Source organism: Carassius carassius, chromosome 34 (assembly GCF_963082965.1).
Source record: "Carassius carassius chromosome 34, fCarCar2.1, whole genome shotgun sequence".
NCBI classification, from domain to species: Eukaryota; Metazoa; Chordata; class Actinopteri; order Cypriniformes; family Cyprinidae; genus Carassius; species Carassius carassius.
Genome location: NC_081788.1, coordinates 14,622,399 through 14,647,566, shown reverse-complemented (window position 1 = coordinate 14,647,566; position 25,168 = coordinate 14,622,399). Strand labels below are relative to the sequence as shown.

The following is a 25,168-nucleotide window of genomic DNA, read 5'->3' as shown; positions in this document are numbered from 1 at the left end:
CATGTGTTGAGTGTCAAGCCATAGTTAGGAATATTTCACTTAAAGGTCATAGTTTCCTGACAGCAGGTTTGTCAAGAAGACATTTTTAACAGTGAAATCACTACTGGCATGTTTTCATAAATTAATTCATAAATTAAGCACAATCTATATTTTGTTCCAGTTTGGCTATATAGCTAGCATAGTAGCAGAATACAACCGATGCTTGGTGTATTTCTTTAATTGTATTACAATATAAATTCTTCAAACACACACACACACACACACACACACCCCTCTGGCTGAATAAAGACATCTGAAATCTCTCCTGATAGGAACAACATCCCCTCAAATATTCTGCTCATCATATTAGACCACATGGTAAGAAAGCACTCATGGATATAATTCACAATGCAAAAAGGCTTAGCAGGGTGAAGCCACTCACAGTGTTTGGTACAAAAAAGCCTTTCTCTACAGTCACAGCGATCTATAACGTGAAACACAGAGAGAGGCCAGCTGCAAATAAAAGAGAACGGCTTTGGCATTTATTTAATTCAAAGACATAGATGACAACATTTACATTTTATATTCACTAATAAGCACAAATTATATTATTTATGATTATTTAATAACCATAAATAACAGTGTAAATCCTGCAGCGCAGACATGTTATCTCCTCATGCTCAAATGTGACCAAGTCACTTAGCAGTCAAATGAGAATCTTTCAGTCTTGAGCAATCAGATTATTGCCTGAAAGGCTAGTTTCAGTCTGTGATCAGTTACAGGAAAACAGGCAAGCTAAACTGGCAGCATCAACAGTCAAAACATTCATGTAAAAGAGCAAAAAGCAAACAAAGGCCTATACACTTTACAAAGTTTGTACTGTACATGTAATACTATACCATGAGACTGTGATAGCAAATTCTGCTACCTGAGAGTCTGTTTGAAGATGAATCAATAGAAAATCCACTTAGAATTTGAAAAGGACCACATCAGTTCTCCAAACTGCTCTCCTGCTTTCAGGACCTTTCTAAAGTGCTTGAAATGTCTTTGATTAGTGTGCTCATGCATGACTGACTGCATTGGTAAATGCTTCTCATACGCAGTGTGCCTTTTATGTGCAGTCTTAAGGCAAACCTTGTAAGTACCACAGTGGTCCTCCTGTGCCTATCACATAGTCTGTAGGGACAGGAAACACAGGGACATCTTCCTGCAAGAAACAAGCAGCTCTAAAATGCACCAAATCCATCAGATTAAAGATCCAGATAATACTGGGGGAGTAATAAAGTAACTCTTGGTAATCTCCAACAGCTTCAGGCTTGCTGAACTTGGCAAAGCACTTTCAGAAGAAGCCCTTGGGAATTTTGAACCCTTTCTGCTTCATGCGTGGTAGAGTCAGGCTCGGGGAGCTCTTCGAGCGGCAGGTTTTGGGGGCGCCACGCTTTCTCAGCAAGAAGTCATAGTTGGCAGATGAGTCCATGGCATAGAAAACATTTCCATTATCTGGGATTTTAAGTTCTGTGGAGTAAAAAAAAAAGAAAAATGAAAGTTAGAAATATCAACAAGCTTAATTTGGAATTGAAAATATCATCAAACTCAGAACTGAAGTTCTTTATGCTTTTAGTCCTTGTGTACTCCATTTAAATTCAGATGCACACCAAAAAGGTGACTAAACCTTTATCTGATACACACATTTAAAACGACAGCCTTTATTTTTCCTGGAAACTCTACAAAAAAATGAATATCTATAAAAGACATTTATTGTCCAATAAATACCAACCGACATCCTCTAGCAATAGCAAATCAATATTTTGGCAGACTGTTATATAAATGAAAGGCTATTGGTGTTTAAAAAAAAAAATAGGGATGCACTAATAATAGAATTTTGGCTGAAGCTGATTAACTGATAATAATTATTTTCTTTTTATGGCTGATAACTGATAAATAGCTGATATTGAAATGTCAAACAAATTAGACCAAACAAATAAAAAAGCCAATGATTTTAAGTGAATTTACAGCATCACAACATTATAATGTATATTATGATTTTTTTTATTAAATAACTGGTGAAGATTTTAAGCTTAACTTAAAGAGAACTATAGATAATGGCTAAGGCAATTTAAACATAACAATAGTGGAAATAAATATTAAATATCCAAAAAAGCATCAGATACTGATAAATCTCTAATATCTGCCAGTAACTGATAATGTACCGATATAAACATAAAAAGAACGAGCACTTTGATATTTCAGGTTTGTACCTTTATGCTTGGAGACCCTCTGTAACAGCTCATAGTCTTCTGACTTGTCATCGTCCAGGTTGTGTTTGACTATGGCTTTCCTAATGACACCAGGGGTTTTGTCCTGGCTAGTGACCTGCAAAAAACCATCAAGATTAATTTTACTACTACCACACCAACTTTTCATCATTATATATCTCTGTCCATCTCGTGAATGTCTCTCACTCACCAGGATGCTCTTGTACATGTTGCCGTTGTCTTCGTCAAGGCTGACTCTGATGATGCAGCAGTCGTTTATCTGCTGGTTGTACAGTGGCAGGGAGAGGGACGAGTAGTCAGAGACACCAGAGACAGACCGTTTGTGAAAATGGAAGGTCTTCCCTGTAGAGGCAGAGACTGAGGACGAAGAAGAGGAGGTGGAGCTGCTACAGCCCAAGCCTGATCCAGAGGCCTCCAAGGATGAAGGAGTGGAGGACTCCCAGAGCTGGAAAATACAGACATAAATTAATATGTTTAAAGCTTATAAAAGCAACTATTATAATTCAATTTAAATGACAAAAATGTTCAAGAAAATGCGAATACCTTAGAAGAGGAATCAGACGCAAGATCCCCTGCATCGGAGGCTGATGTAGAATCTTTCATAGTTGGTGTGGAGAAAGATGTCTGGAGAAAGATTCAGTAGTCAGGTTAATACAGAGTCACTACGTATATATATATATAAATTATAATAAATAAATACATTTTAATTTTTGGTGAATTTACATATTGATAGCATTACATTTAAGAACAATTTAAGATCCAACATCAGTCAATATAATCTTGACCAATAACAGATATGGAACTGGTATATAGTGTATTACTGCCAACAACGAAAGAGTTTAAAATCTCAACAATGTCTGCTAAGCATACTATTAGGTCTGTAAATAAACTCTTACTCTTTGACTTCCTGATTCTGGGGAGTTGAGCAGACTGAGACTTGTCTCCTCTGCGTCTGAGCTGGATCCCACTGAGGTGAGGCTGAGGGAATCTGCTCCATCTTTGAAGCTGTCTTTGAACTGGCTTAAGCGCAGCTGCTCAAAGGACTTATACTGTGATGTCCCTGCGCTGCTGTAACCAGACTCTTCGCTCATGCATTTGATGATGCCCCCGTTCTTTTTGCACACTGACTCAGTTGGCGGCTCGATATCACAGGACATAGAGTAGCTGAAACAGAAAAAGTCATCATAGATATTAAATACATAAAAAATCTTACATTATAATCTCTAGCATATCTCTCTCAAATCATTTGTTTTCATGTCCTTCATGTCCATATTTGCTTTTGTCTTTCTCACCTCTTAGTCTCTGTAAGTCTCTCCACCCTCTTGAACCATTCAATGAAGCGCTGGTTTTTGGTGAAGCTGTAATAATTGCAGGTCAGTTGCAGCAGCTTGATCTGAGCGATCACTTCAAATTCCTAAACAAAGAAACAAAAATTATATACTTCATTTAGAAGCATTTACTTAAAGCCAAGAACAGTAACTATAAAGATAACTATATTAGTGCCTACACAAAAAGGCAATAACAGTCTGTTTATTATAAATGTGCACAGTTTTGTCATCTGCTGCTTTAAATATGTGAGATCATGGTGGATTCTGATTGGCTATCAATGTTTTATCATTCATTAAGTGAAAAAAAAAATGAATTGATTCCAACAATATCGTAATACTCTGCGACTCACCTTCCTTCTCTTCTCAAAGTTGATCAGCCCAACCTAAAAAATGTATATGTATATTTTGTGAGAACCAAAGAAATATTTTCTAATTACTGAAATATTAAAGCCTCACTGAGCTCTCACCTCAAGATGGTCTTTCATTGCAGTATCTAACATGACTAGATCTGTCAGAAAAGTGCCAAGGTATGGAATAGTTCCCTGTACAATGCCCTAAACAGCAGAAAGAAGAAGAAAAATAAATAAACATATGGTTTACAATTTAAATTAGGTAAAATACAGACAGTTTGCATTTCCATTGAGGACAGCTTCTTGCGAGAGCTACAAATGGAATACCTGACCCGTTTTGACCATAAGAGGGCACTGTTGCTCAATAAATATCAAGTTCAACTGACATTTTGTGACATTTATTCTTTTACATACCATGTCTGTTTGCTGCTGGGGTCTTCTCTGGGCACCTTTGTGGTTAATCTCGACGATGGCAGATTTGGAGGTGCCCTCCTGTGGAGACATCAGTTTCAAATCATCATTTTGGGTTTCAAAAGGGAAAGCATTTACACTGATGCTGTATTAGCAGCAGTATACGTTGCAGGGAGATAAACGCTGTCAAAGTGGAATCTAAAGACTGCACTTTCATGATATACCATGACGCAGAATGAACGTGGTGTTTGACTGTATGGTGTTTAGTGATAGTGCCAGCCAACTCCCTGGAGAAGCCCTTAGGTAATTAGGAGGGGCGTTTATCTGGCCATACATAAGGCCTATGACCTCATCCCAGGAATTCCCTCATAATGAATTGCAGCAACTGTTTTGTTTCTTGGCCCCAGCACACATACCAAGGATACTTTACGATGTTCTGCTCTAGTTTGCTCTCTAATGTTGAATGTACGTAAAGGAAAGCTTTTATCATGCTTGGTTTTCTTCTGTCGTGGGACAGCTATTTTCAAGACAAGTCCCGAAAGTTACTTCTGCGGTGAAGATTTTTAGATAACATCAACACGACTGAACCTATTTTTAATCTTCACACTCCCTGAGTCACATTTGTGTGCCATGGAACGTCAGGTTGCCACAACAGTCAATTCTTCTAACCATACAAGATAAATTTATCTTAAAACAAGATTAATTTACTTGATTATAAGTTAAAAGTTCCGTAATACTGATTTTCAGAAAATGAATGAATGAGTTTAGGGTTATATAAAAATATTTTTTATGTTTTTGAGTGAAGTCTCTTCTGCTGCTGCATTTATCTGATCAAAAATATAGTAAAAACACTGTAATATTTAATCTAATATTTTAATTTATTGCTGTGATGCCAAAAACTGGATTTTTCAGCAGTCGGTGTCACATGATCCTGACAAAATCATTCTAATTTTTAAAAGTACATAAAAAAATAAAGGTATATTCTCTGAAAACAAGTCTTATCTTACACAACATGAAAGACTAATCGCAGAGCTGAGTAAAAAATAACTGTTCAAAACTCACTCTGTTCAAATTTTCATGATGCCTTTATCATAAATGGATTCTTTTCAAGACATCTATAAAATGCTGAAGCATGCCATTGCCAACTAGTGAAAAGTGCAACAAAGGCATCTGAAGCTGTACTCAACATACACTGTGGCTGCTATGGAAACATGTTTTTACAGGCAATGAAAACACTGGTTAAGTCACTGAGCTTTACTGTGGATGACAGTCTGATATAACCACATCCTGTCTTCCACCAACAAAATATACAGCATACGTTGGTGGCTTATAGTGCACTTTTAGAAATTTGAAAAATGCAGGTTGTTTGAACATGTGACTTATAATGTGGCCAGATTTTTGAAATAGAAACATTTCCTAGTTCAGTGGTCAAGATATCACTGAATCGATTGTTATGATCTTTTAAAAATAAAACTATAAAACAAGGACAAAACTATTGTGTAGGTTTTTTTTATTGTTGTAAGTTCCATATACTATTAATAATTATTGTGATGTTTGAGGGTCAAACTGATCAAACTGGCTTCAGTATAATTAACCATAAATCATACGATTAGAATAGTAAATAGTAACCATTGCAAATAGTAAACAGATCGAAACAGTAATATATTATAACAAGTGTGGCTGTTTAGTTCATTACTATTTTTATCTATTCATTTCGGGGTGAAATTTCACCCACTTGGAATAGTTAAGATGCATTTCAGGGAATTACTTTGTTGTGAAAGCAGATTTTTGGCAACAATTGTGAACAAAACATACGTAGACCCCTTTAACAATTCTTTTACTCACCTTAATGAGAAGCTCTCTGCAGAGGGAATAATTATTGTCATCTGAGAAAATTTCAGACAGCTCCTGGAAAGTGCGATAGCTTTCCCTGCAAGCAGAAGGAAATCAGTTGAGTCATAATCTGTTGCATCTATGTGAAATCCAAAAACTGTAATTAATTACCATTAAAACTTTTCTGCTCCCCTATCACCAAATGCCCCACTATAATTAAAGTCTTTCATAAAGAAGGTTGAGCTTTAACTAGAGGTTTTTATGACTGAACATATAAGCAGGTAGCACAAAGAATTTTAATATTAAGCAGTGACTAATGGTAATGCTAAATATTTTCGTTGACTCTGTATAATCATCCATTCAAACTCCTACCGGGACACATCATCCCAGGTTCTCTTCAGTCTGTGGATGGCATTACTCTGCAAGGCCGACAGGATGGCTTTCAGAGAGGAGAAGCTCTTCAGGATACGGCATTTCTAATGTCAAGACAAACAAACAGATGTTCATGAATTATAACACTTATGGACTGCTTGAGGATACAATAATACCCTGTATATAAAACAGCAAGGCATTGCTATGAGATTGCTAGGTGCTGTGAGTGTTACAAAGCATTTATATTTGGTAGCTAGTTGTTTTGAGAGATTTTTCCAATGAGTCATTTTCATTCTTGTGCCTCTTGACTATATCCCACGACAAAACCACTGTTAAAATGGTGCCTCACCCTGGCCACTTCTATCCAGTGTTCAATGCGCTTCGCTCTTTGAAAGGGTCTGAGAGACCTGTTATCCAAGCAGGTGGCAATCACACAGTTGGTCACACTGTTGAACTGAGCAACAGTGGCACGGATGGTGGGTGCCAGGTGCTCTTTGCCCTTCTTATCCCGCTGGGACCATATGCCACCCAAACAATGGTAGGGAACAACCCTCTTAAACAGCTCCTATGAAAAACAAAGAGTTCAGTTGCATTCATTTTTACATTTTATGCATTTAGCAGATGCTTTTTTCCAAAGTGACTTTCATTGCATTCAGGCTATACATTTTTTTAACAGTATGTATTCACCTGTTTAATTTGATTTGAGCCTTGAGAATGTTTTGCAGGACAACTTTATTTACATTCATGGCATGTAATGACTTAAGGAAATCATTTTCTCAGGTTTAATTCTCTCAGCTGACCTTAATCTTGAAATGCTTCAAATGTACCAAAAGATGCTGAATAGCATATACTTTGTGCATAAACAGGCCCCATAAAACATTGGGTTAAGCACCTTGAGTTGCAGGATGGTCCTTATTCTCTCTCCAGTTTTTTTACCCCTTTGCAGCCAACTTTCTAACCACCAGCTTCAATCCTCAACCACTAGATTACTTGAAACTTCTGCCATTAGGAAAGACTGACGATTTCTTGATCCCTTACCGCATCCATAACTGTTAACTGCTCAGCAACTAGGGCAGGACTGAATGATGTGAAGTGTGAGGGGGAGAATTCATCATCCAAGCTGCTCTCCTCCGGTGTAGCAAAGGGGCAGGTGCACAGATCACCTGCCGAGAAGAGACAAGTCGTCAAACAGTCAATTTAGAAAACTACTTCTCAGTTGTTTAGCCTTTAATACGAGATTCAATGGGTTACTTTATCATCAGTACCTTCAAGCTCAACCTCAGTCTGCTGCCGATGCTGAAAGTGTTCCAGCAGGTTATGGGCTCGTCTCTCCAGGTCCGATCCAGAGAAGTTAAGTTGCAAGTAAGATATGAGGCTCTGCAGGCATTCGTGGTCTGGAGGGCTCCAGAAATCCTCAGAGTACTGATCCAGCCAAGCACCCAGGATAGATGAGACAGTACTGCCATGCACATTAAAACATGGATGCATCAATACTAAAATTCTGTGCAATATCAAAAAGCCAATTATTACCTTTAAGTCATGATTTGATGAATTAAAAGTAGTATACATATAAAATTAGAAACAAATGACACAATGCATAATTAAATGTCCAACATCATCCGATATACTTTATGAACAATATCAACAAAACTATATCTAAATGGTTAAAATTCACAAACTCTCAACTTTTAACAGCAGCTAAATTTATTTGGTTTAGCTGAACAATGTAAATGCTTACTTTTTAAGCTCTATGTAGTCCTCTGGAGAGAGTTTTGGCTTGCCTGAAACTGGCTGATCATGCAGTTTGGCATACCTAAGATAGATAAAAATTTATTTTAAGCAACATTATAGTAAATGAATTTATATTTCCGAAAGTACTTGAGGATGATGGCTTGTTTACCTGTTAAGCAGCAGGTCCAGCACTTGTTTGGTGGTGGCAAAAGCTCGGTAGGTGCAGAGAAAAATAGTGACGTATGTATAGTCCTTCCCTTTGAAAGCTGAAACCATGTACTCCACCAGTTTCTCCAGTGTGCCAGCCTTAATGGTCCGGCCCTTGCATGTCTCGTACAAACTGAGGGCAGAGTCGGTCTCCACACCCAGCCATCGCTGCCCCTTACTAGCCGTCTGGTGGAGCTGCACCTTTCGGAGTGTGATGGTATAGATGGCCCCGTCTTCTACCTCCTCTCCAATCTCCTGAACTGAGCTCTACAGATAAAGAGAAGGGTTGAGTATTCTAGTCGTTATATTCATTAGGCATTTTCTTTCATTACAACACATACAACCTTTCAACCCTTTGGGGTCGGTAAGATATTTGGGATGTTTTCAAATATTTTGCTCACCAAGGAGGATGCATTTATTTAATCAAACACACTGAAAAAAAATTAAATAAAGTTTTATATTTTTATATATTTTAAAATGTTATTTATTCCTGTGATGCAAAGCTGGATTTTCAGCAACCATTACTCCAGTCTTCAGTGTCTCATGATCCTTCAGAAATCATTCTAATATGCTGATTTGATGCTATAATATGCTCATTTATACTGACACCTACTGACATGGATGAAGCATGATGCAAGCGTTTTTGGTTCTCAGTGTCACTGCAAAAATACTGTATGTGCCTCCTGTGATTTATTGTGCTAATGACAAATGGTCTACATTCTCTCTTCGACCAACAAAGATTGACATCAATGGTCATAAAAACTAAGAATATAACTTTATACTTTCATTCAGTGGGGTCCTCATACATAATGCTAAGTTATAAACTCTGCACTCAGTAATTTGCAAAAGGCTACTAACTCAAGTACTGTTCCTGACGTCATTATGGAAAGTAAGAGGGAACTCTGAGGGAACTGTGGGAAGTGACCATGAGCTTTGCCTCAGGCAGCGAGCCAATCGTGTGGGTGTGAGTCAGTGCATGGTCATTAGAACAGCCTTCTCTACAGGAGATGACTGCTTACACAGATAACCCAACCCCACGGCTCTGATCAGGAGTAGCTATGGAAACATACACACAAGCACGCACTATTTCTGTTAAATATCACTGCTGTGGCATTTTGCATCAATGGGATAAAAAGGAACAACCCTTCCTTCGCTTTCAGAATTTTGCACAAACCTGTAAAACACACAAGATGTTAGATGTCGTCTACATGCGAGACAATTTCCCTCTGATGATTACAATCAATGACGGCGATGGCAATCTCAGAGTATTTGGACATTTTCGATTATATTCAAAGATGAACTTAAAGAATAAAGTAAATAAAGAACTAAAAAGTAGAGGAGGGTGTTCTATATTATCAATCAATCTAAGGCTGTAGGCAAGGAAAGCCCCTGGATGGGCAGCCATTATTATATTATATTATATTATATTATATTATATTATATTATATTATATTATATTATATTATATTATATTATATTATATTATATTATATTATATTATATTATATTATATTATATTATATTATATTATATTATATTATATTATATTATATTATATTATATTATAGTAAACTTGGTTTATGTAAATAAAAAAATAATGAAAAGGGGAAGTAGACCACTTCAGCAAAACAATAAAACAAATCAAAAAGTGAATTCTCGCACACTTTGGAAAGCACCTCTGACTCAGTTTAGAGCTAGTGGGCAACAGTGGATCAGCCACAGAGACCTGAAAAAAAGAGAGAGAGAAAAAATAGACCGGCCCTTACACAACACAGGGGCACCATAAAGGTCTGTCTTTGACATCTGACATTTCAAAACAGAGACACAAAACCTACACTCAGCTGTACTTTCTGAGGGAAAATCCACCTCACAACTACATACTGCCAAAGAAAGCATGACAAATGTTTATATGGTGAAAGAATATTGTTTCTCACTAATCACAGTTTTGCACTTTACCTAAATACACTTGCTTAAAATATTGTATGAGGTGATCAAATTCACAAAAAAGCCAAATTATAACAGAACGCATTGAACACTCCTCAAACTCTGCTCTGTGAACCCCTCGACTGCCTCTGATCCACTAAAGGCACAGGGTTTCCTGTGAAAAGACCAAGAGTGCTGAAAATATACTGCCTAACAGCTTCCTAAACAGCTGCATCCTTCACAAACAATGTTAAGAGAACACAAAAACAATGCAGAATTTGTTCCAGTTAAAATCAGGGAGAGGTTTAAAGATGGTTTAAACAAAACCTATTATGTGTCCTCTTTTTACTTATTCACATTATGAAACAATCAAGAAAAAACAAGAGTAAATATGTTAAAAATAGACTTAAACATCAACAGGCTATGATTTTAACTTGGCTATGATTTCACTCACTTTCCCCTTTCCTGCCTCTCACATTCATATTTTCTCTTCATCACCATCCCACTATTCCTCCCTCTCATCCCTCTCTTTCCATTCAAGAGATCTTTCACGACAAAAACATCTCTGTGTGTGTCAATGTAACCCCTGTCTGTCCTCCTCGTTACACAATGCTCAGCCATTATGACATTCTGAATTCAATCTATCACACAAAGATTTTAACTTGACATGACATAACTACTCACACAAGACATTTCTTGTCAAGTTAAATGTTTAAAAATGCTGTTTGTAATCATAGGAAAGTGTTGTGTGAATGTGCTGGAGCTGGAGCTGCTAAAAAGTTAAAGGTGTCTGTCTGGCATAAAATTGAAAAATAGTGCATCTGAAATGCAAGGACACACCCTGAATGAACAACCTTTGCTGTTGTAAGAATATAAAATGAGAAAGTAAATAGATGAGTTCAGATGAAATGAATTTGAAGCAGCAGTGATCAATCTGTTTGTCCTCCTAATGATCATTAAAAGCCTGGCTTCAAAAGGCTAGCATTCATTCATATTTTTATTATGTGTCATAACATTGCCTAAATACCTCAGCACATGTTTGCTTTTATTGCCTTGGCTGGGTAGGACACAAAGCTATGACAAAACATTTATATATAACAAAACATCTGAATTCAAACCAGGCTTATTGAGTTCAAAGTATGCAAGATTTACACAAATGACGTGACAGTCAGCATAAAAATACCACACAATGTGAAATATTGAAACACCAGGTTTATTCTTTAAATAAAATGGCATTAGAAAGTTTGGGATTTCTTTTTAAAGAAATTAATGCCTTTTACATTGAATGTCAAAAGATTATAAAGGCTTCTACGTTGTTACAAAAAAAGTCTATTTCAAATGAATGTTGTTCTTTTGAACTTTCTCAAACAATCCTGAAAAACTGTATCATGGTTTCCACAATAAACTGTTTTGTGCACCAAATCAGAATGATTTTTGAAGGATAATCTGATCAAGCAAACTAGAGTAATGGCTACAGAAAATTTGCCAAAAAACTTTAGAAATTTATAAATAATTAATATAATTAATTAAAAATATATATTTTGTAATATTGCTGTTTTTAAGGAGCATCAGCTTTCACCAAAACAATGGAAAAAAGCACCGAGCTATAATAATTATCATTTGATAAAAGGCTTTATCAGCATTTTCCTGGCTTGGATGTTGTTAATAACTGGATGCTGCTGTCACTTATTTGGCCTGTGTTATGGTTGTGCCAAGGTTTTTGTGAAATCTGCTCCAGCACTTCAGAATGAGATTAGTAGAGCTAAGGAAGGAATTCTCCCACATATGCCCTGGAAAAAAGATTTACCAGACTTTGCCGCAGTGCAGCTTAGAAATGCTGAGTGGTTGTTGTCTGGCTCTGGTATATTGCAGATGTAAAAACAAGGGATGTATGGTATTATTCTGAGAGCAGATCATTTCTGCACATTGCAGAAGTGCATTTGTACCCTTACGAAAGGAAAATATATTTACCAATATATTTCTTAAAATATATTGTGATATATTGTAATATATTAATTTCCCTTTTTATTTTCTAAAATATTATATATTTGAATACATTTAATAATATATTGATGATACATATATTACATAATATATTGCAAAATATACAAATGATTGCCACTTTCAATATATTGCAATATATGATATTTTCCAATATACTGCAATATATTTTTGTTTCATAAGGGTATATACATTCTATATGAAAAACCACATGTAAACAAAGTGTATATTTTTTTATTATTTTTTGTTTGGAACACAAAAGGTGAAACCTTTTTTCATATAAATAATAAATGATGAATTTTCATTTTTGGTGAACCACTTTTTCTCTTACACATATTTATTTTGTAGACCATTTATTCAAAGTGATTTACAGTGCATTCAAGCTAGCCATTTGATCAGTATGTGTGCTCCCTGGGAACTGAACTCATGACCTAGGCCTCTACCAGTTGAGCTGCTTTTCTAAATTTAAGCTAACAAACCTGATTTAACAATGGTGTACTGAGTATTTGTATTTTACGCCTTGTACAGTATTTTAATTACATCAGTGCTCACCTACCTATTCTTGCCTTTTCACTCTGCCACTTTCCCCTTTCCTGCCTCTCACATCCATGTTTTCTCTTCATCACCATCCCACTATTCCTCCCTCTCATCCCTCTCTTTCCATTCAAGAGATCTTTCACGACAAAAACATCTCTGTGTGTGTCAATGTAACCCCTGTCTGTCCTCCTCATTACACAATGCTCAGCCATTATGACATTCTGAATTCAATCTATCACACAAAGGCCTCTTTTAGAGAAATGCAGAATTTGTAAACACTTTTAACAAACACAGGAGAACAATGACAAAATGTATTAAAGAGAAAAGCCAGTGACAAAAGTGCCAGTGAATTCTCTGACCTTTGTTCACTGGTAAACAATCAAAGCATACCTTAACAATAGTGATGTTTGGATCAGTAAGTTCTGTTCACTTTTATTCAGTTATTCAGTGATTGAACTGACGTTTATAAGAATGATTTCTATTTCAAATAAATAGGCTTCTTTTGAAATTTCTATTGATCAAAAAATGGTTTCTACAAAAATATTTTACAAAAATATCTTATGTACCAAAGGCTCACAGTATCTTGGACCATATTTAAAAATTGCTTTATTTATTTACTTATTCAAAGGATCTTTAAGGCAAGTCACTTAACAGCCATCTTGGATATATGCCTCAGAAGCAATTTTCTATAAGTATTAACTTATTAACTTATTAATCTATTCTTTAACCTGCCAAGAAGATAACAAAATATGAAACATGAAAATGAGCAAAATTAGATTCTGTTGCTCAAATCAAGCTACAAATGGTATTTTTCAAGTTGGTCAAGCTAATGTGCAAACACATTTTGGAGTAAACAAACTACCATTCACTCTTTTACGTAATTTGATTGGTACAATTTCCCCAACCACTTTGCTACAAGTGGTCTGTTTCTGACAATAACGCAGCATTAAAGTGCTCTTACTTCCTCAAGACCTTACACTGGATTCTTTATGTTTATTCAGCTGTTACGTTAAGAGATTAGCTGATCTATGTAGCGAGTTTGTAATGATCCATTATACAAGAGGACTTTTCCATCTGTTTGATTTGGTTTAGGTCTTCAGGGCTGATGTAACCAAGTCTGAGCTCTTGCCAAGCCATCTGTGGCTTGCATCACTAGAAGCAGAGATAAGTGCCTGCAGTGCCTTTTATGTGTCACTTAAATGAAAGAGGATGGGAGGCAAAGAGATAAGAAAGTAAATTTACAGCAAAGTTACTTGCAACTCCATCCGTCACTCATGGTTACAATAACCAACTTTTTAGACGTTTGTAGGTAGATAAGTCAAACATTTTCACATTAAAATTGTTGGAAAATAAATTATGATCTCTGTAATGAGGAAAAAAAACAAAGAGCACCCACAAAGGAGAAGGGCTCTAGTGCTGTGCTGGGTGGAATGGGAGATTTAACCATCACTAATTGTGCAATCAGAGCTGATTAGATTTAGTCCAGTGCAGGTTAGCAGCTGGTGACACACTGGAACCTTCTTTTTGCGCGTGACTGGATTAAAGCTTATACGCCGTAAACAAGATTTGGTGTGAACTGCTGTTTAAGTCACAACAATGTACTGTTGGCATTAAAATGCAAGATAAAAAGAGAACATATTGTTCACAAACCAGAGTCAGATATCACAAGTTTAGAATAACAACCTATAAACCCTAAAAAAGTGTGACTGCCATGGTGACAAAACTAATAAAACTTGTGTTCAAAAACAACCAAGAGAAACATTTTGCACTGGATAGCTTTAGAAGTCATGAATAGGAAATCAATAATGAAAGTCTTTCATCACATCTGACAAGTAAATGCATTGTCACGTATAAGAGGTTCTCAAATAAAATCATTCATTATCAGCTGACATATCTACACTGCTGTGGGAAATCTCATCATAAACAAACTCTAGAAATAACAACACCAGTAACATCGGATTAACAGGTCAGCAAAATTCCCAGATTATGAATTCCATATTAAAGCATTTCTTTCCACGTCCTTAACTAAATCATCCTGAACCTGTGTTTTAATTTAATACCTGAAGGGGAGAGGATTATCATTTGACTTTTATTTCCACTGCCCTTTTTGGGGAGAATTTAGAAAGGGGAAAGTTGGAGACAGAGTGAATAAGAGGAAAACAGAGTGTGACGCTCTTGCCAAGATCATGGTGGATTTTTGCTTTACTTCAGGTAGGCCATCGAGAATAAAAGATTTCTGTAAATGCATTTATTCTGTCTTGACATATACATGCAGCATCAGATGCAGCTTCTGAGCCGTCTTGGCAGTTTAAATAAAAATACAAGACAAAGATCATATAAAGTCAGAAGAATTTGTAACTGAAGCTGCAGATGAGCAAAGGTATTGGAAATCTTTCTTTCTTATTTGAAAGTTTCTAAGTGGCAAGTTTTCTACAAAAGAGAGAAACACTACACAATGACACAGCATGCTGAAAAATGTCTAGAAAAAACGGGAAGAAACCTAAAATCTATTAAAAAAATAGATACTTATATATCATAAACATGAATTACAAAGCAGAAATACACACAATATAATAAATATATATATATATATATATATATATATATATATATATATATATATATATATATATATATATATATATTCATATTTATTTATTTATTCATTTAGTTAATTTTAACTTAATGAAATGACATTTCTAATATATTTATAATATTTAATTTATTATAAAGTTTTAAGAGTTAGGTTATCTATCTACGTGTGTATGTATGTATGTATGTATGTAGGCTATACATACACACCTACAAAAATGAAAATGAAAAGAATCATGTTTAAATCTGTATATTACCTCAAGCACAGGCAGATCAGGGTCCAAATGCGTAAAGCTATTTAAGACCACAGGGCATCCATCTCCGGCTGCGATCTCCAGCTTCACCCCATCCCAAATGTTTTTAATTTTCCATGTGCTAGATTCAAAAAGCTCGTCCAGGGACGTGGGTTTGACACCAAGGGCGTCCGACTGTAACCCCGTAATGTACACCATTACTGAAAGACTGTCACTTCTGTTTACGATGTATTAGTTCTATTTTATAGCGAACTCCATATTCTGTCATCCAGACTTCTGCTGTAGTAAGAACGAGTGCTTGTCTGCATCAGTTTGGGTGAAGGGAATACCCTGAGCTGCTAGGCCCCGCCCGTTTGCGCGAGCTCAGTCATTCTCCCAGAGCACACACGTGGCCCCGCCCATTTTATGACTAATCGTGACGTCAAGCTCCTGGGAACTCTGTTGTGAGCTACTAAAAATATCACTTTTAATCCCTTGATTATAACTTCATGTGCTATAAATAAACAAATGTAGCTGAAATAAGTATGTGGCGGTAATTAAAATGATGATTCATTATTGAATTTACGGCTTAAACATTAATGGTATTTGTGAATAAAAAGGATTTGCTCAAATAAATTTAAGTGTATCAATAATTTAAAGCAACAACAACAACAAAAACAAACAATAATAATCAGTGCATTTAACTCTTCTACTGTCTACAGATCAAATTGGAACAAATTTGATTTTTCATCCAGACCGACTCATGTTAATACATTTTCTTCCTGATCCATCCTTCTTTTGGAAAGCTACACTGTATATGAATAACTATATATGTAGATTATTCATGTTTCAATCTCAACCTTGTTGAGCTACAAGCCTAGTTACCACAAAACAAACAACTCAAGCATGATCTTCCCAATGCCCTGACCCTGTCATCAATGCAGACTAATAGCGCCCTCTGCTGGAAAATACTAGTAACTTACTCTTGGAGTATGACTGCAACACTGACGCAAAGCTCCTAGGAAAACCATCCAGAGGAATACTTATTTATTTATTTATTTATTTATTTAGCGCGAAAGAGCAGCAGCTGCGTGAGGCAACTTCTTGGGGTGATTATGTTTTCCCTGAGGTAACCATTATGATTATATCGTGAAATCTGACTGGACAGTTGTCTGAAGGAAAATGTAAAGTCTCTGTGCTGGACGCTGTGGAGATCCTAAATATTACTTAACTTAAAAGTGCACTTAAGTATATATATATATAGGAGAGATCAGTCTTTTAGAAAAGGCTATTTTATTCTCCATGGAGCAAATATCTCCATGTCAGGCCATGGCCATCGATGTCATGCATTTGTTTACTACTGGTTATGGTAGCAACGATAATATGTATAGCCAGTATTTGCGGCACTTTACAAAGCATAAACATAAAAGTACACCTTAAAGGGTTCATGAACTGAGAAATCAAAATTCCCTTCTTTTGACATATCATTGTCTTGAGGTCATTGTACTACAAAAATATCCTGTAAGTTTCACAACTTTCTTGTCAGTTTAAGAACTACTTAGACCACAGCAACAACAGGTTGTGGAATGTGTCAGTTTATGACTTAATAATGTGGCTAAACCCCACCTCGATAAAGAAACCTAACGAAGAAGTTGCTCTGAAGACAACAAGATGCTGTGCAGTGCCAAGTTGTGAAAAAAAGTCTTTGCATTGCCTTCCTTCGGATCCCAAAATTAGGAAAGAGTGTATGAACTTTATTTCTATCATGACAACTCTCGGGAGATTTTTACATGGTGATGGATATGACAATGTTAATGTATTTGGTGTTGGTGGAATAGATCGGCTACTCTGCTGCTGAATTGCTGCTGCTGTTGGTTATTGCTGTATTAGTAGATTATTGATGCTGCAAGCAAGTACAGGAACTTGCTACTGCCAATACATATGTAGATATGATGCTGTGAGTTTTCAAGACATACTGCTGCACAAATAGTTTATATTATAACCCGTAGCAGATCTATACAGGTGGAGCTGGGGAAGGTGGAGGGCTTCAGAGGAACTCTGAAAGCGTAATGCTCAAGCTAATGCTAACCAGCCACTGAAATGTAAAGCAGCAAGCTCATTGGCTGTGTGTGCAACATAAACCAATCAGTTTGTGACAAGTCATGTAATGCTAAGAATAGTATTAGTTTACATTACGAACCCATCAGCCTGCGCCATCTAGAGTTTCATGACAGAACTTGGTATTTAATGAAGTTCCAGATCACATCAGTAAAAACTCAGTCCTTCCACTTCATCTTAAAGAAGATTCCTTTATAAACAAGGCACAATTCAATGCAGGATTTTCTGAAAGATTAAAATTAAAAGACCATGCTGTGTTGACTATATTGAATCCGACAGTAATGTTGCACCATACAAGTGTGAGTAACTGTTTTTATTATGTGGTCACTATTGCTTTGTCTACAGGTTGTTGGGTAAGCATTTTTAACCTAAATCACAGCAACGTCCATCTATGAAGACTGTCATACATACACAACTGATAGCCAATCATAGCAGTGGGCGTTTACTTCTGAGTCTACAGTCTGTCACGCCTATTTAAACAGAGCGTTCTGATGAGGGGGTCGAAACAGGTCAGAAAATAGCCCATTACTTCTAAATTATTGTTAAGTGGACCTCAGAGAACAGGACAAAATAACAAAAAAGGCAGTTCATGAGCCCTTTAACGAAACAAAGCAAACAATATAAGAAACTCAATAGAGCAGCCAGGCCCATAGGTTTCAGTATAAAGTACAAAACTGGCGATACTATTGGGATGAATAATAGCCAGCTAATTGTAAATGTTTGCACCTTAATCTTAATTATGCTACAATTACTTTGAGCTTTATTTAGGATTCACATAAGCTTTTACTAATATTTCCACTGGTTACTTCTGTTAGATTTGCAGCCATAATCAGCACAAACTGAACTGGATGAGAATAACCCTGGGATCTCTAGTTGAATTGAAACAGTTGTTAGTTTTGCTCGGCTGTCACGTAGAGAGATCACACAGAGTTATTTTATACTGTAAGTTTTAGCGAACTAGCGTCACGTTATGTTGCACTTAAGACATTTCGTACTTTTCTCAGTAACATTTTGTCCTAAGAATTAACCAATAATTACATAACAGCCCATCATTTTCTGCTTTACCATTAATTTATTACCATTCATAAATTTCTAATTTTTTTTTTTATTATTATTATTCTGCAAGGCTGCATTAAATTGATTCAAAGTGACAATAAAAACTATTTAATCAACAACAAAAATGTATTTATATTACAAAGAAATCCTGTTCTTTTCAACTTCTATTCACCATATGTATATATATATATATATATATATATATATATATATATATATATATATATATATATATATATATATATAATACAGTACAGACCAAAAGTTTGGACACACCTTCTCATTCAAAGAGTTTTCTTTATTTTCATGACTATGAAAATTGTAGATTTCACACTGAAGGTATCAAGGGCTATTTGACCAAGAAGGAGAGTGATGGGGTGCTGCGCCAGATGACCTGGCCTCCACAGTCACCCGACCTGAACCCAATCGAGATGGTTTAGGGGTGAGCTGGACCACAGACAGAAGGCAAAAGGGCCAACAAGTGCTAAGCATCTCTCGGGGAACTCCTTCAAGACTGTTGGAAGACCATTTCAGGTGACTACCTCTTGAAGCTCATCGAGAGAATGCCAAGAGTGTGCAAAGCAGTAATCAAAGCAAAAGGTGGCTACTTTGAAGAACCTAGAATATGACATATTTTCAGTTGTTTCACACTTTTTTTGTTATGTATATAATTCCATATATAGTTCCACATGTGTTAATTCATAGCCCTTGATACCTTCAGTGTGAATCTACAATTTTCATAGTCATGAAAATAAATATAACTCTTTGAATGAGGTGTGTCCAAACCTTTGGTCTGTACTGTGTGTATATATATATATATATATATATATAACTAAATGTCCATGCAATATTTTTGTAACAGGAATAATTACCCATGGCACCAATAGTTTGGGATTGCTGTAACATGTATACTTAGGCTAAGGCTATCTCTGTCACAGCTGGATTTCAATTGCACAACCTTTATTTGTGCTGCTCTCTACTGAGATTGATAGATAATAGCTTGTTTTTCTCTAACAGCACCAGCATGGTATATAAATCTTTGGAGAAGCTTCATTTTATCTCTTTTGTCCTTTTGCCCAGACATAAAAACAAGGTGATTACAGAATCTGTAAACCCCTTTCCATAGGACACTTAAACTGGGCCAAATAACTTTTCTATTATCTTTCCTACCATCGGGAAACAAGACCATCAGAGTTCTCATATGTTAGCAAACAGTGTTCACCCTGAACCCAGTCTCTTCTTACAGTCCTGTGTCATGCTGAGAAAGGTCTTGTACTTTGAGAGTACACAACTTCAAATACAAATGCAATGAGCCAGCAAAAAAAAAAAAAATAATTCTCTTTATTGCACACTCATAATTTCAGCAAATACACAATTATTGTGGTAACTTATCAGGGAAAGCAATCAATAATGTTTTATTGATTTTGAAGTGCTTACAACACCAAAACGCTTCGAAATCGCATCAATTCTGGAATTAGAATGTGTGGAAACTGGACTTCTTAACCTTTCTTTCTTGCTTTACTATGTCAAAAAAAACAGATCAAAAGGTATGCTCTTCTCAGGCTGTGGAGAGCACCTGAAAGATACTAACACAGGCAAGAATGGTTTAAAATGAGCAGGAAGCAGCTTGTCACTCATTGGTATCCATTCACACCCACACACAAACACTACCACCTTAAGGAAATGTCAAACTGTAGTTTGTCCTGACTTGAACAGATTTCTCTAGTACTTGCCCACTATTTTTAAAAGAAAACACTTTGCATGCTCCAGGAGCTTGAATATTTTGTATAAAGCCTTTGTACATAATCCTACAAATTAGTAACCTGCCTAATAACACTACAAACAGCATGACATATTAATAAACATAATAATGTAATTATAAAACGTTCATTTTAACTCCATTAAAATAACTAGATCTGTTAAAACCAGACCTGGAAAGATGAACTAGACAGATTTGCAGACTACTACGGGAAATAAATGGTTCTTACCTGTTTTCTTTCCTCTAAACTATCTAAATCACAGTGCAGAGCTTCGTTCGTGAACACACAACCCAAGCCACACCAGTGTATCAGGTGGACAAGTTGATCAATCCTGTCTTTCCAACACATCACCTTCTCGATTGAGTCTTTGTAGTGTAAGAGATCCTCAATCTTCTGACAGATACGAAGTGCAAAATTCTCCTTTGCCATTCGCTGACCTCAAAACACTGGCCCTGTCCGACACGTGTGGACTCAAACAGCTGTATCAATACACAGAGAACGGCGTAACACTCTCACTCTCTCAACTGTCTCTCACTGAAGACTATAACGTTTGCTCAAGGTTACTGTGAAATCATTTGTAAGGGCTATGATAAACAGGCTGCTCTGGGAATTCAGTAGAATTCCCACACAAAATGAAACTGAAAGTGAAGCAATCGAAAACCCCTAAAACCTGTGTGACAACTAACTGTTGCAACAAGAAAATAAAACCACGTGAAAGCAAATTCTGGTGTTCACAGCCAGGATGTCATTGTAAAAAAAATATATATATTTTTTTACATTTTGATATCTTTTTATAATACTAGCTCCACCAAAGTATGTTCTTTTACTCAATTACAAAAATAATTTTAGATTTTATCAATTTTTACTACTATTAATTTTTACTACAATATGATTAATATGAAGTAATCTGATTTCACACAGGTACTGTATAAATTTTTTTTTTTACAATCAGTTCTTCTGCAAGCAATGTAAAACAAATTCAAGGTGATAAGAAATAATTAAAGGGGTCATATGATGCTTTTTTAAAGATCATTATTTTGTGTATTTGGTGTAATAGAATATGTTGCATGCTTAAATGTTCAAAAACACATTATTTTTCAAATACTGTACATTATTGTAGGTCCTCTATGCCTCGCCTCTCTCAAACACTTCGTTTTCTACAAAGTCCCCCCTTCCAACAAGAGCAGTCTGCTCTGATTGGCCAATTGACCCAGTGCATTGTGATTGGCCGAAAACTACAAGCACTCAAAATAAATAAAATCAGTTCAAGCCCAAACTTGACAGTTGTATGACAGACAGACTCCCTGACAACACTAACTGCAGTTACTGAAACCATGGCTTCTTTCTTTGCATGAACATTTCGGCGTCATTACGCAGATATTTCCACAAAGTGACTTACACATGTGGGGGCGTGTTTGAATGAGCCATTTTAAGGGGGCGTGGCAGAGTCTTAACTTTGATAAAGAATATCTCTTTGGATTTGAGACTTTAGTCTTTGCAACTTTATGCACCAAGAGCTTGTAACACTCCAAAGAAAAAGGAAAAATTTAAATCGCATCATAGGAACCCTTTTAATAATATGTATTTTAATCATAATAATCACTGGGTTCGTCACAGGTTAACAACATCAACACTTTGAAGGCTGTTTAGAGGTGTTTTATTGGTTTGTTTGTTAGTTAGTTTTTTTTTGTTTTTTTTTTGTTTTTTTTGGTATAACAGGTAACAAGATTTCCATGGTTTATTCAGCTAATTATGTAAATGAAATAGTCTAAATATTGTCTGTACTTTATTCTCAGTCATTAATCTCTTATTTTGGGTCTTATTAGACAGTTTTGTTTTTTACAGTTATCACAAATCATTTGCAGACACTGCCATGCCATTAGTTAAATTGAGAGTTCTTGGCTAGAATAAGCTGCAGTATGGACTGTCAAAAAACCCGACCCACAAACACAGACTGCACACACACTGATGTTCAAGAGCCAGACCTGGTCAATGCATGTCTATGTGCCTTAAAATAATGATACGGGAGTGCAACCCAACCAAAAACAATAGCTGAATGTCACCAAACACTTTTTTAAAAAAATAGATCAAGAACTTAAAACACCGACCCAACGTAGTAAGATTCTTTTTCACACTGAGAGCTCACATACTTTCCTTTTTCGAGTGCCACAGAAACACCATTCTGTGGCTCAGTTTATTACCCTGCTGTATTCTCTGGAGCTTCATTGCGATTCTAAGGCGCTTTGACACTCAGAACTTGGCATTTAAAAGTGCTTTCTCCTCACCACTGAGGCCAAATAAGAAGCTATATCAAAAACCCTGTCCAGTCACAAATGAGTACAGACAGTTACTGGCTGTAACACAGATACAAGTGAATCTGATTACACTGTAACCAATTATCTCTGTTGAAATGATTATATGATCATTAAAAGAAAACGTAGTGTGCAATGTATACTGATGTGAATGAATCTTTAGTTTAGTGAGTTTATTAAGATCTGAAATTAATGGAATCTATATTTAAGGTGTTCACTGAGACACAAATGATGACTTTGTTAAGAACTGGTCAATGACATATAAGAGTGTCCATAATAAAGAAAAGGAAACATATTCAAAAAATCAAGTCATGTTAAAAACCTTTAAAAAGATGCTATTTTTAAGAAAAGTTTCAATTCCATTGAATTAATTCTATAACAAAAGCAATACTTTCCTTACATTCTGAGCAAACACATCTAAGTTATTTTTTCTTAAAGTACAAAATTAAATTTAAAAAAGCCTTTTTTTACAAAAATATATGCCTTATCAATTAATAAATATGAAAATTAATTGTATTATTATTTAAAAATGTTGTAAATTAATTTAAAAAATGTTCTAAGAAAGTATAAGAACTTTCACATTTTTTCAAATATCACAGCTTATTAATGAATAAATATCATGATAAAATATATAATTAAAAATGTATATATATATTGTATATTGTTGTTGTACGTTTTGCCCTTCAAAAAAAAAAAAAAAAAAATCAAGATGAATTTTAATTTAGAAATTTTAAACATGCTCACCCTGTGGTATGAAGTGCATTTTTACATATTTTTAAATGAATTAATATATGTGGACAAAACTAAGCATCATGTCATCAACCCAGTTGCTCTTTATAACATTTCATTGACATTTATTCAAACAAATCCAAAACAAAACCCACAGAACTAACAGTGGATCAGATCTTTTTCAAGATGACTCATAAAACTTGAAGCAGTTGCAGTGCAGTACTGAAGTGGACATATAGTATGCGATAAAGAACGTCTCAGTAACCTAGACACATACTGCAGAACTGCTGACACATAAAAACACTTGCCACTTGGCAAAAGTAACACATCATCTTTGAACATCTCTGGACGAAATGTGCCACAGAACAAGGAAAAAAAGAAAAGAAAAAACAGCCACGGGCAGCATAGCAACAACATCCTGTTCAGCATGCCAAAGGTACAGCTCAATATTGAGTGCAAGACATTCACAACTAACTCCAGACGCCGTTATCAATTAGTTGTAACACATTTAATGACGAGGAACAGCAAGAACTGACATGCTTTTACCAGAAAAGAAAGACGGTCACTTAAAGTCCTCACTGGCTCTAAGCCAACATGCATGAAAACAGCAGAATACAGCCAAAGGGTAAGCACACACTTATGCTAAACGAAAACACAAGCACACACAGACACCAGCTCGCACCAGGTGAATCAGAACAAACGACTGCAGTTTCTCTCTTACCAGATCATCCAGGATGGAGACAGGGAAATCGAACATGCACATCTTCACAGGCTGAGCCAGGGCTTTATGCAGGCTGAACAGAGATTTGTGCTCCATCTTACCCGATGGAGAGAGTGCAGGCTGCTGTCCAGACGCCTGCTTCATATTAGGGGAATGCTGTTCCCCCTGTCTGCTCTCTCATTGATACACAACTCCCTCTCTCCCTTTCAGTCGTTCCCTTTCCAGAGTGAGTGCACAGGCGTACTCTTTCACGCACAAAAACTACTCGGCTCTCTCTGTGTTTATTTTTCCCTTACTAGTTATGCAGCACAGACAGGGACTTGCTGCAGCTGTCACTAACACTCTGCTGTCATCTACTTCTCTCGCATCAGGAGACGGTAAGAAATCTGAATGACTCGACCTCCTCCCAGTGCTTCCTTTTGCACATTGTCTCCCTCTCTAACAGTCTCCTAACCATGTAAACACCCACACCCATACATGCAACGTAGGTATGCAGGAAGATCTTGCTTTAAAATGCAGCATCTCTGCAGAACAGTGTCTCTCCCTCCCTCGTAAAGCATTACATTGAGTCCACGGCTGTTGATCACACTCCTGTTTTCCAGCTCACAGAGATTTAGACGAGTTTGGAGGGGTGTTTTCTGCTGTACTTTTCCCCTGATGTGCCCTTTAGAGACCCTGTGTTTGTCTATCTGAGAGCGA

General features: G+C 36.1%; 1 protein-coding gene across 3 annotated transcripts; it reads right to left on the bottom strand.

Moving 5' to 3' along the window:
• Positions 1–246: 246 nt before the first annotated feature.
• LOC132114461 (ral guanine nucleotide dissociation stimulator-like) lies at positions 247–25,014 on the bottom strand. 3 transcript variants are annotated; one of them, XM_059522592.1, is made up of 17 exons: positions 24,470–25,014; positions 8,450–8,754; positions 8,288–8,362; positions 7,815–8,008; positions 7,588–7,712; positions 6,899–7,114; positions 6,550–6,653; positions 6,190–6,274; positions 4,348–4,425; positions 4,051–4,137; positions 3,934–3,966; positions 3,548–3,669; positions 3,152–3,419; positions 2,799–2,879; positions 2,446–2,700; positions 2,238–2,352; positions 247–1,494 (listed from the first exon to the last, which is right to left on the bottom strand). In XM_059522592.1, the coding sequence occupies exons 1-17, from the start codon at positions 24,611–24,613 to the stop codon at positions 1,319–1,321; spliced, it is 2,463 nt and encodes an 820-aa protein (XP_059378575.1). In that variant the 5' UTR covers positions 24,614–25,014; the 3' UTR covers positions 247–1,318. The 3 variants fall into 3 exon arrangements, with proteins under 3 accessions (XP_059378575.1, XP_059378573.1, XP_059378574.1); XM_059522590.1 differs by lacking the exon at positions 24,470–25,014 and adding an exon at positions 20,936–21,321; XM_059522591.1 differs by lacking the exon at positions 24,470–25,014 and adding an exon at positions 15,798–16,110.
• Positions 25,015–25,168: the final 154 nt, after the last annotated feature.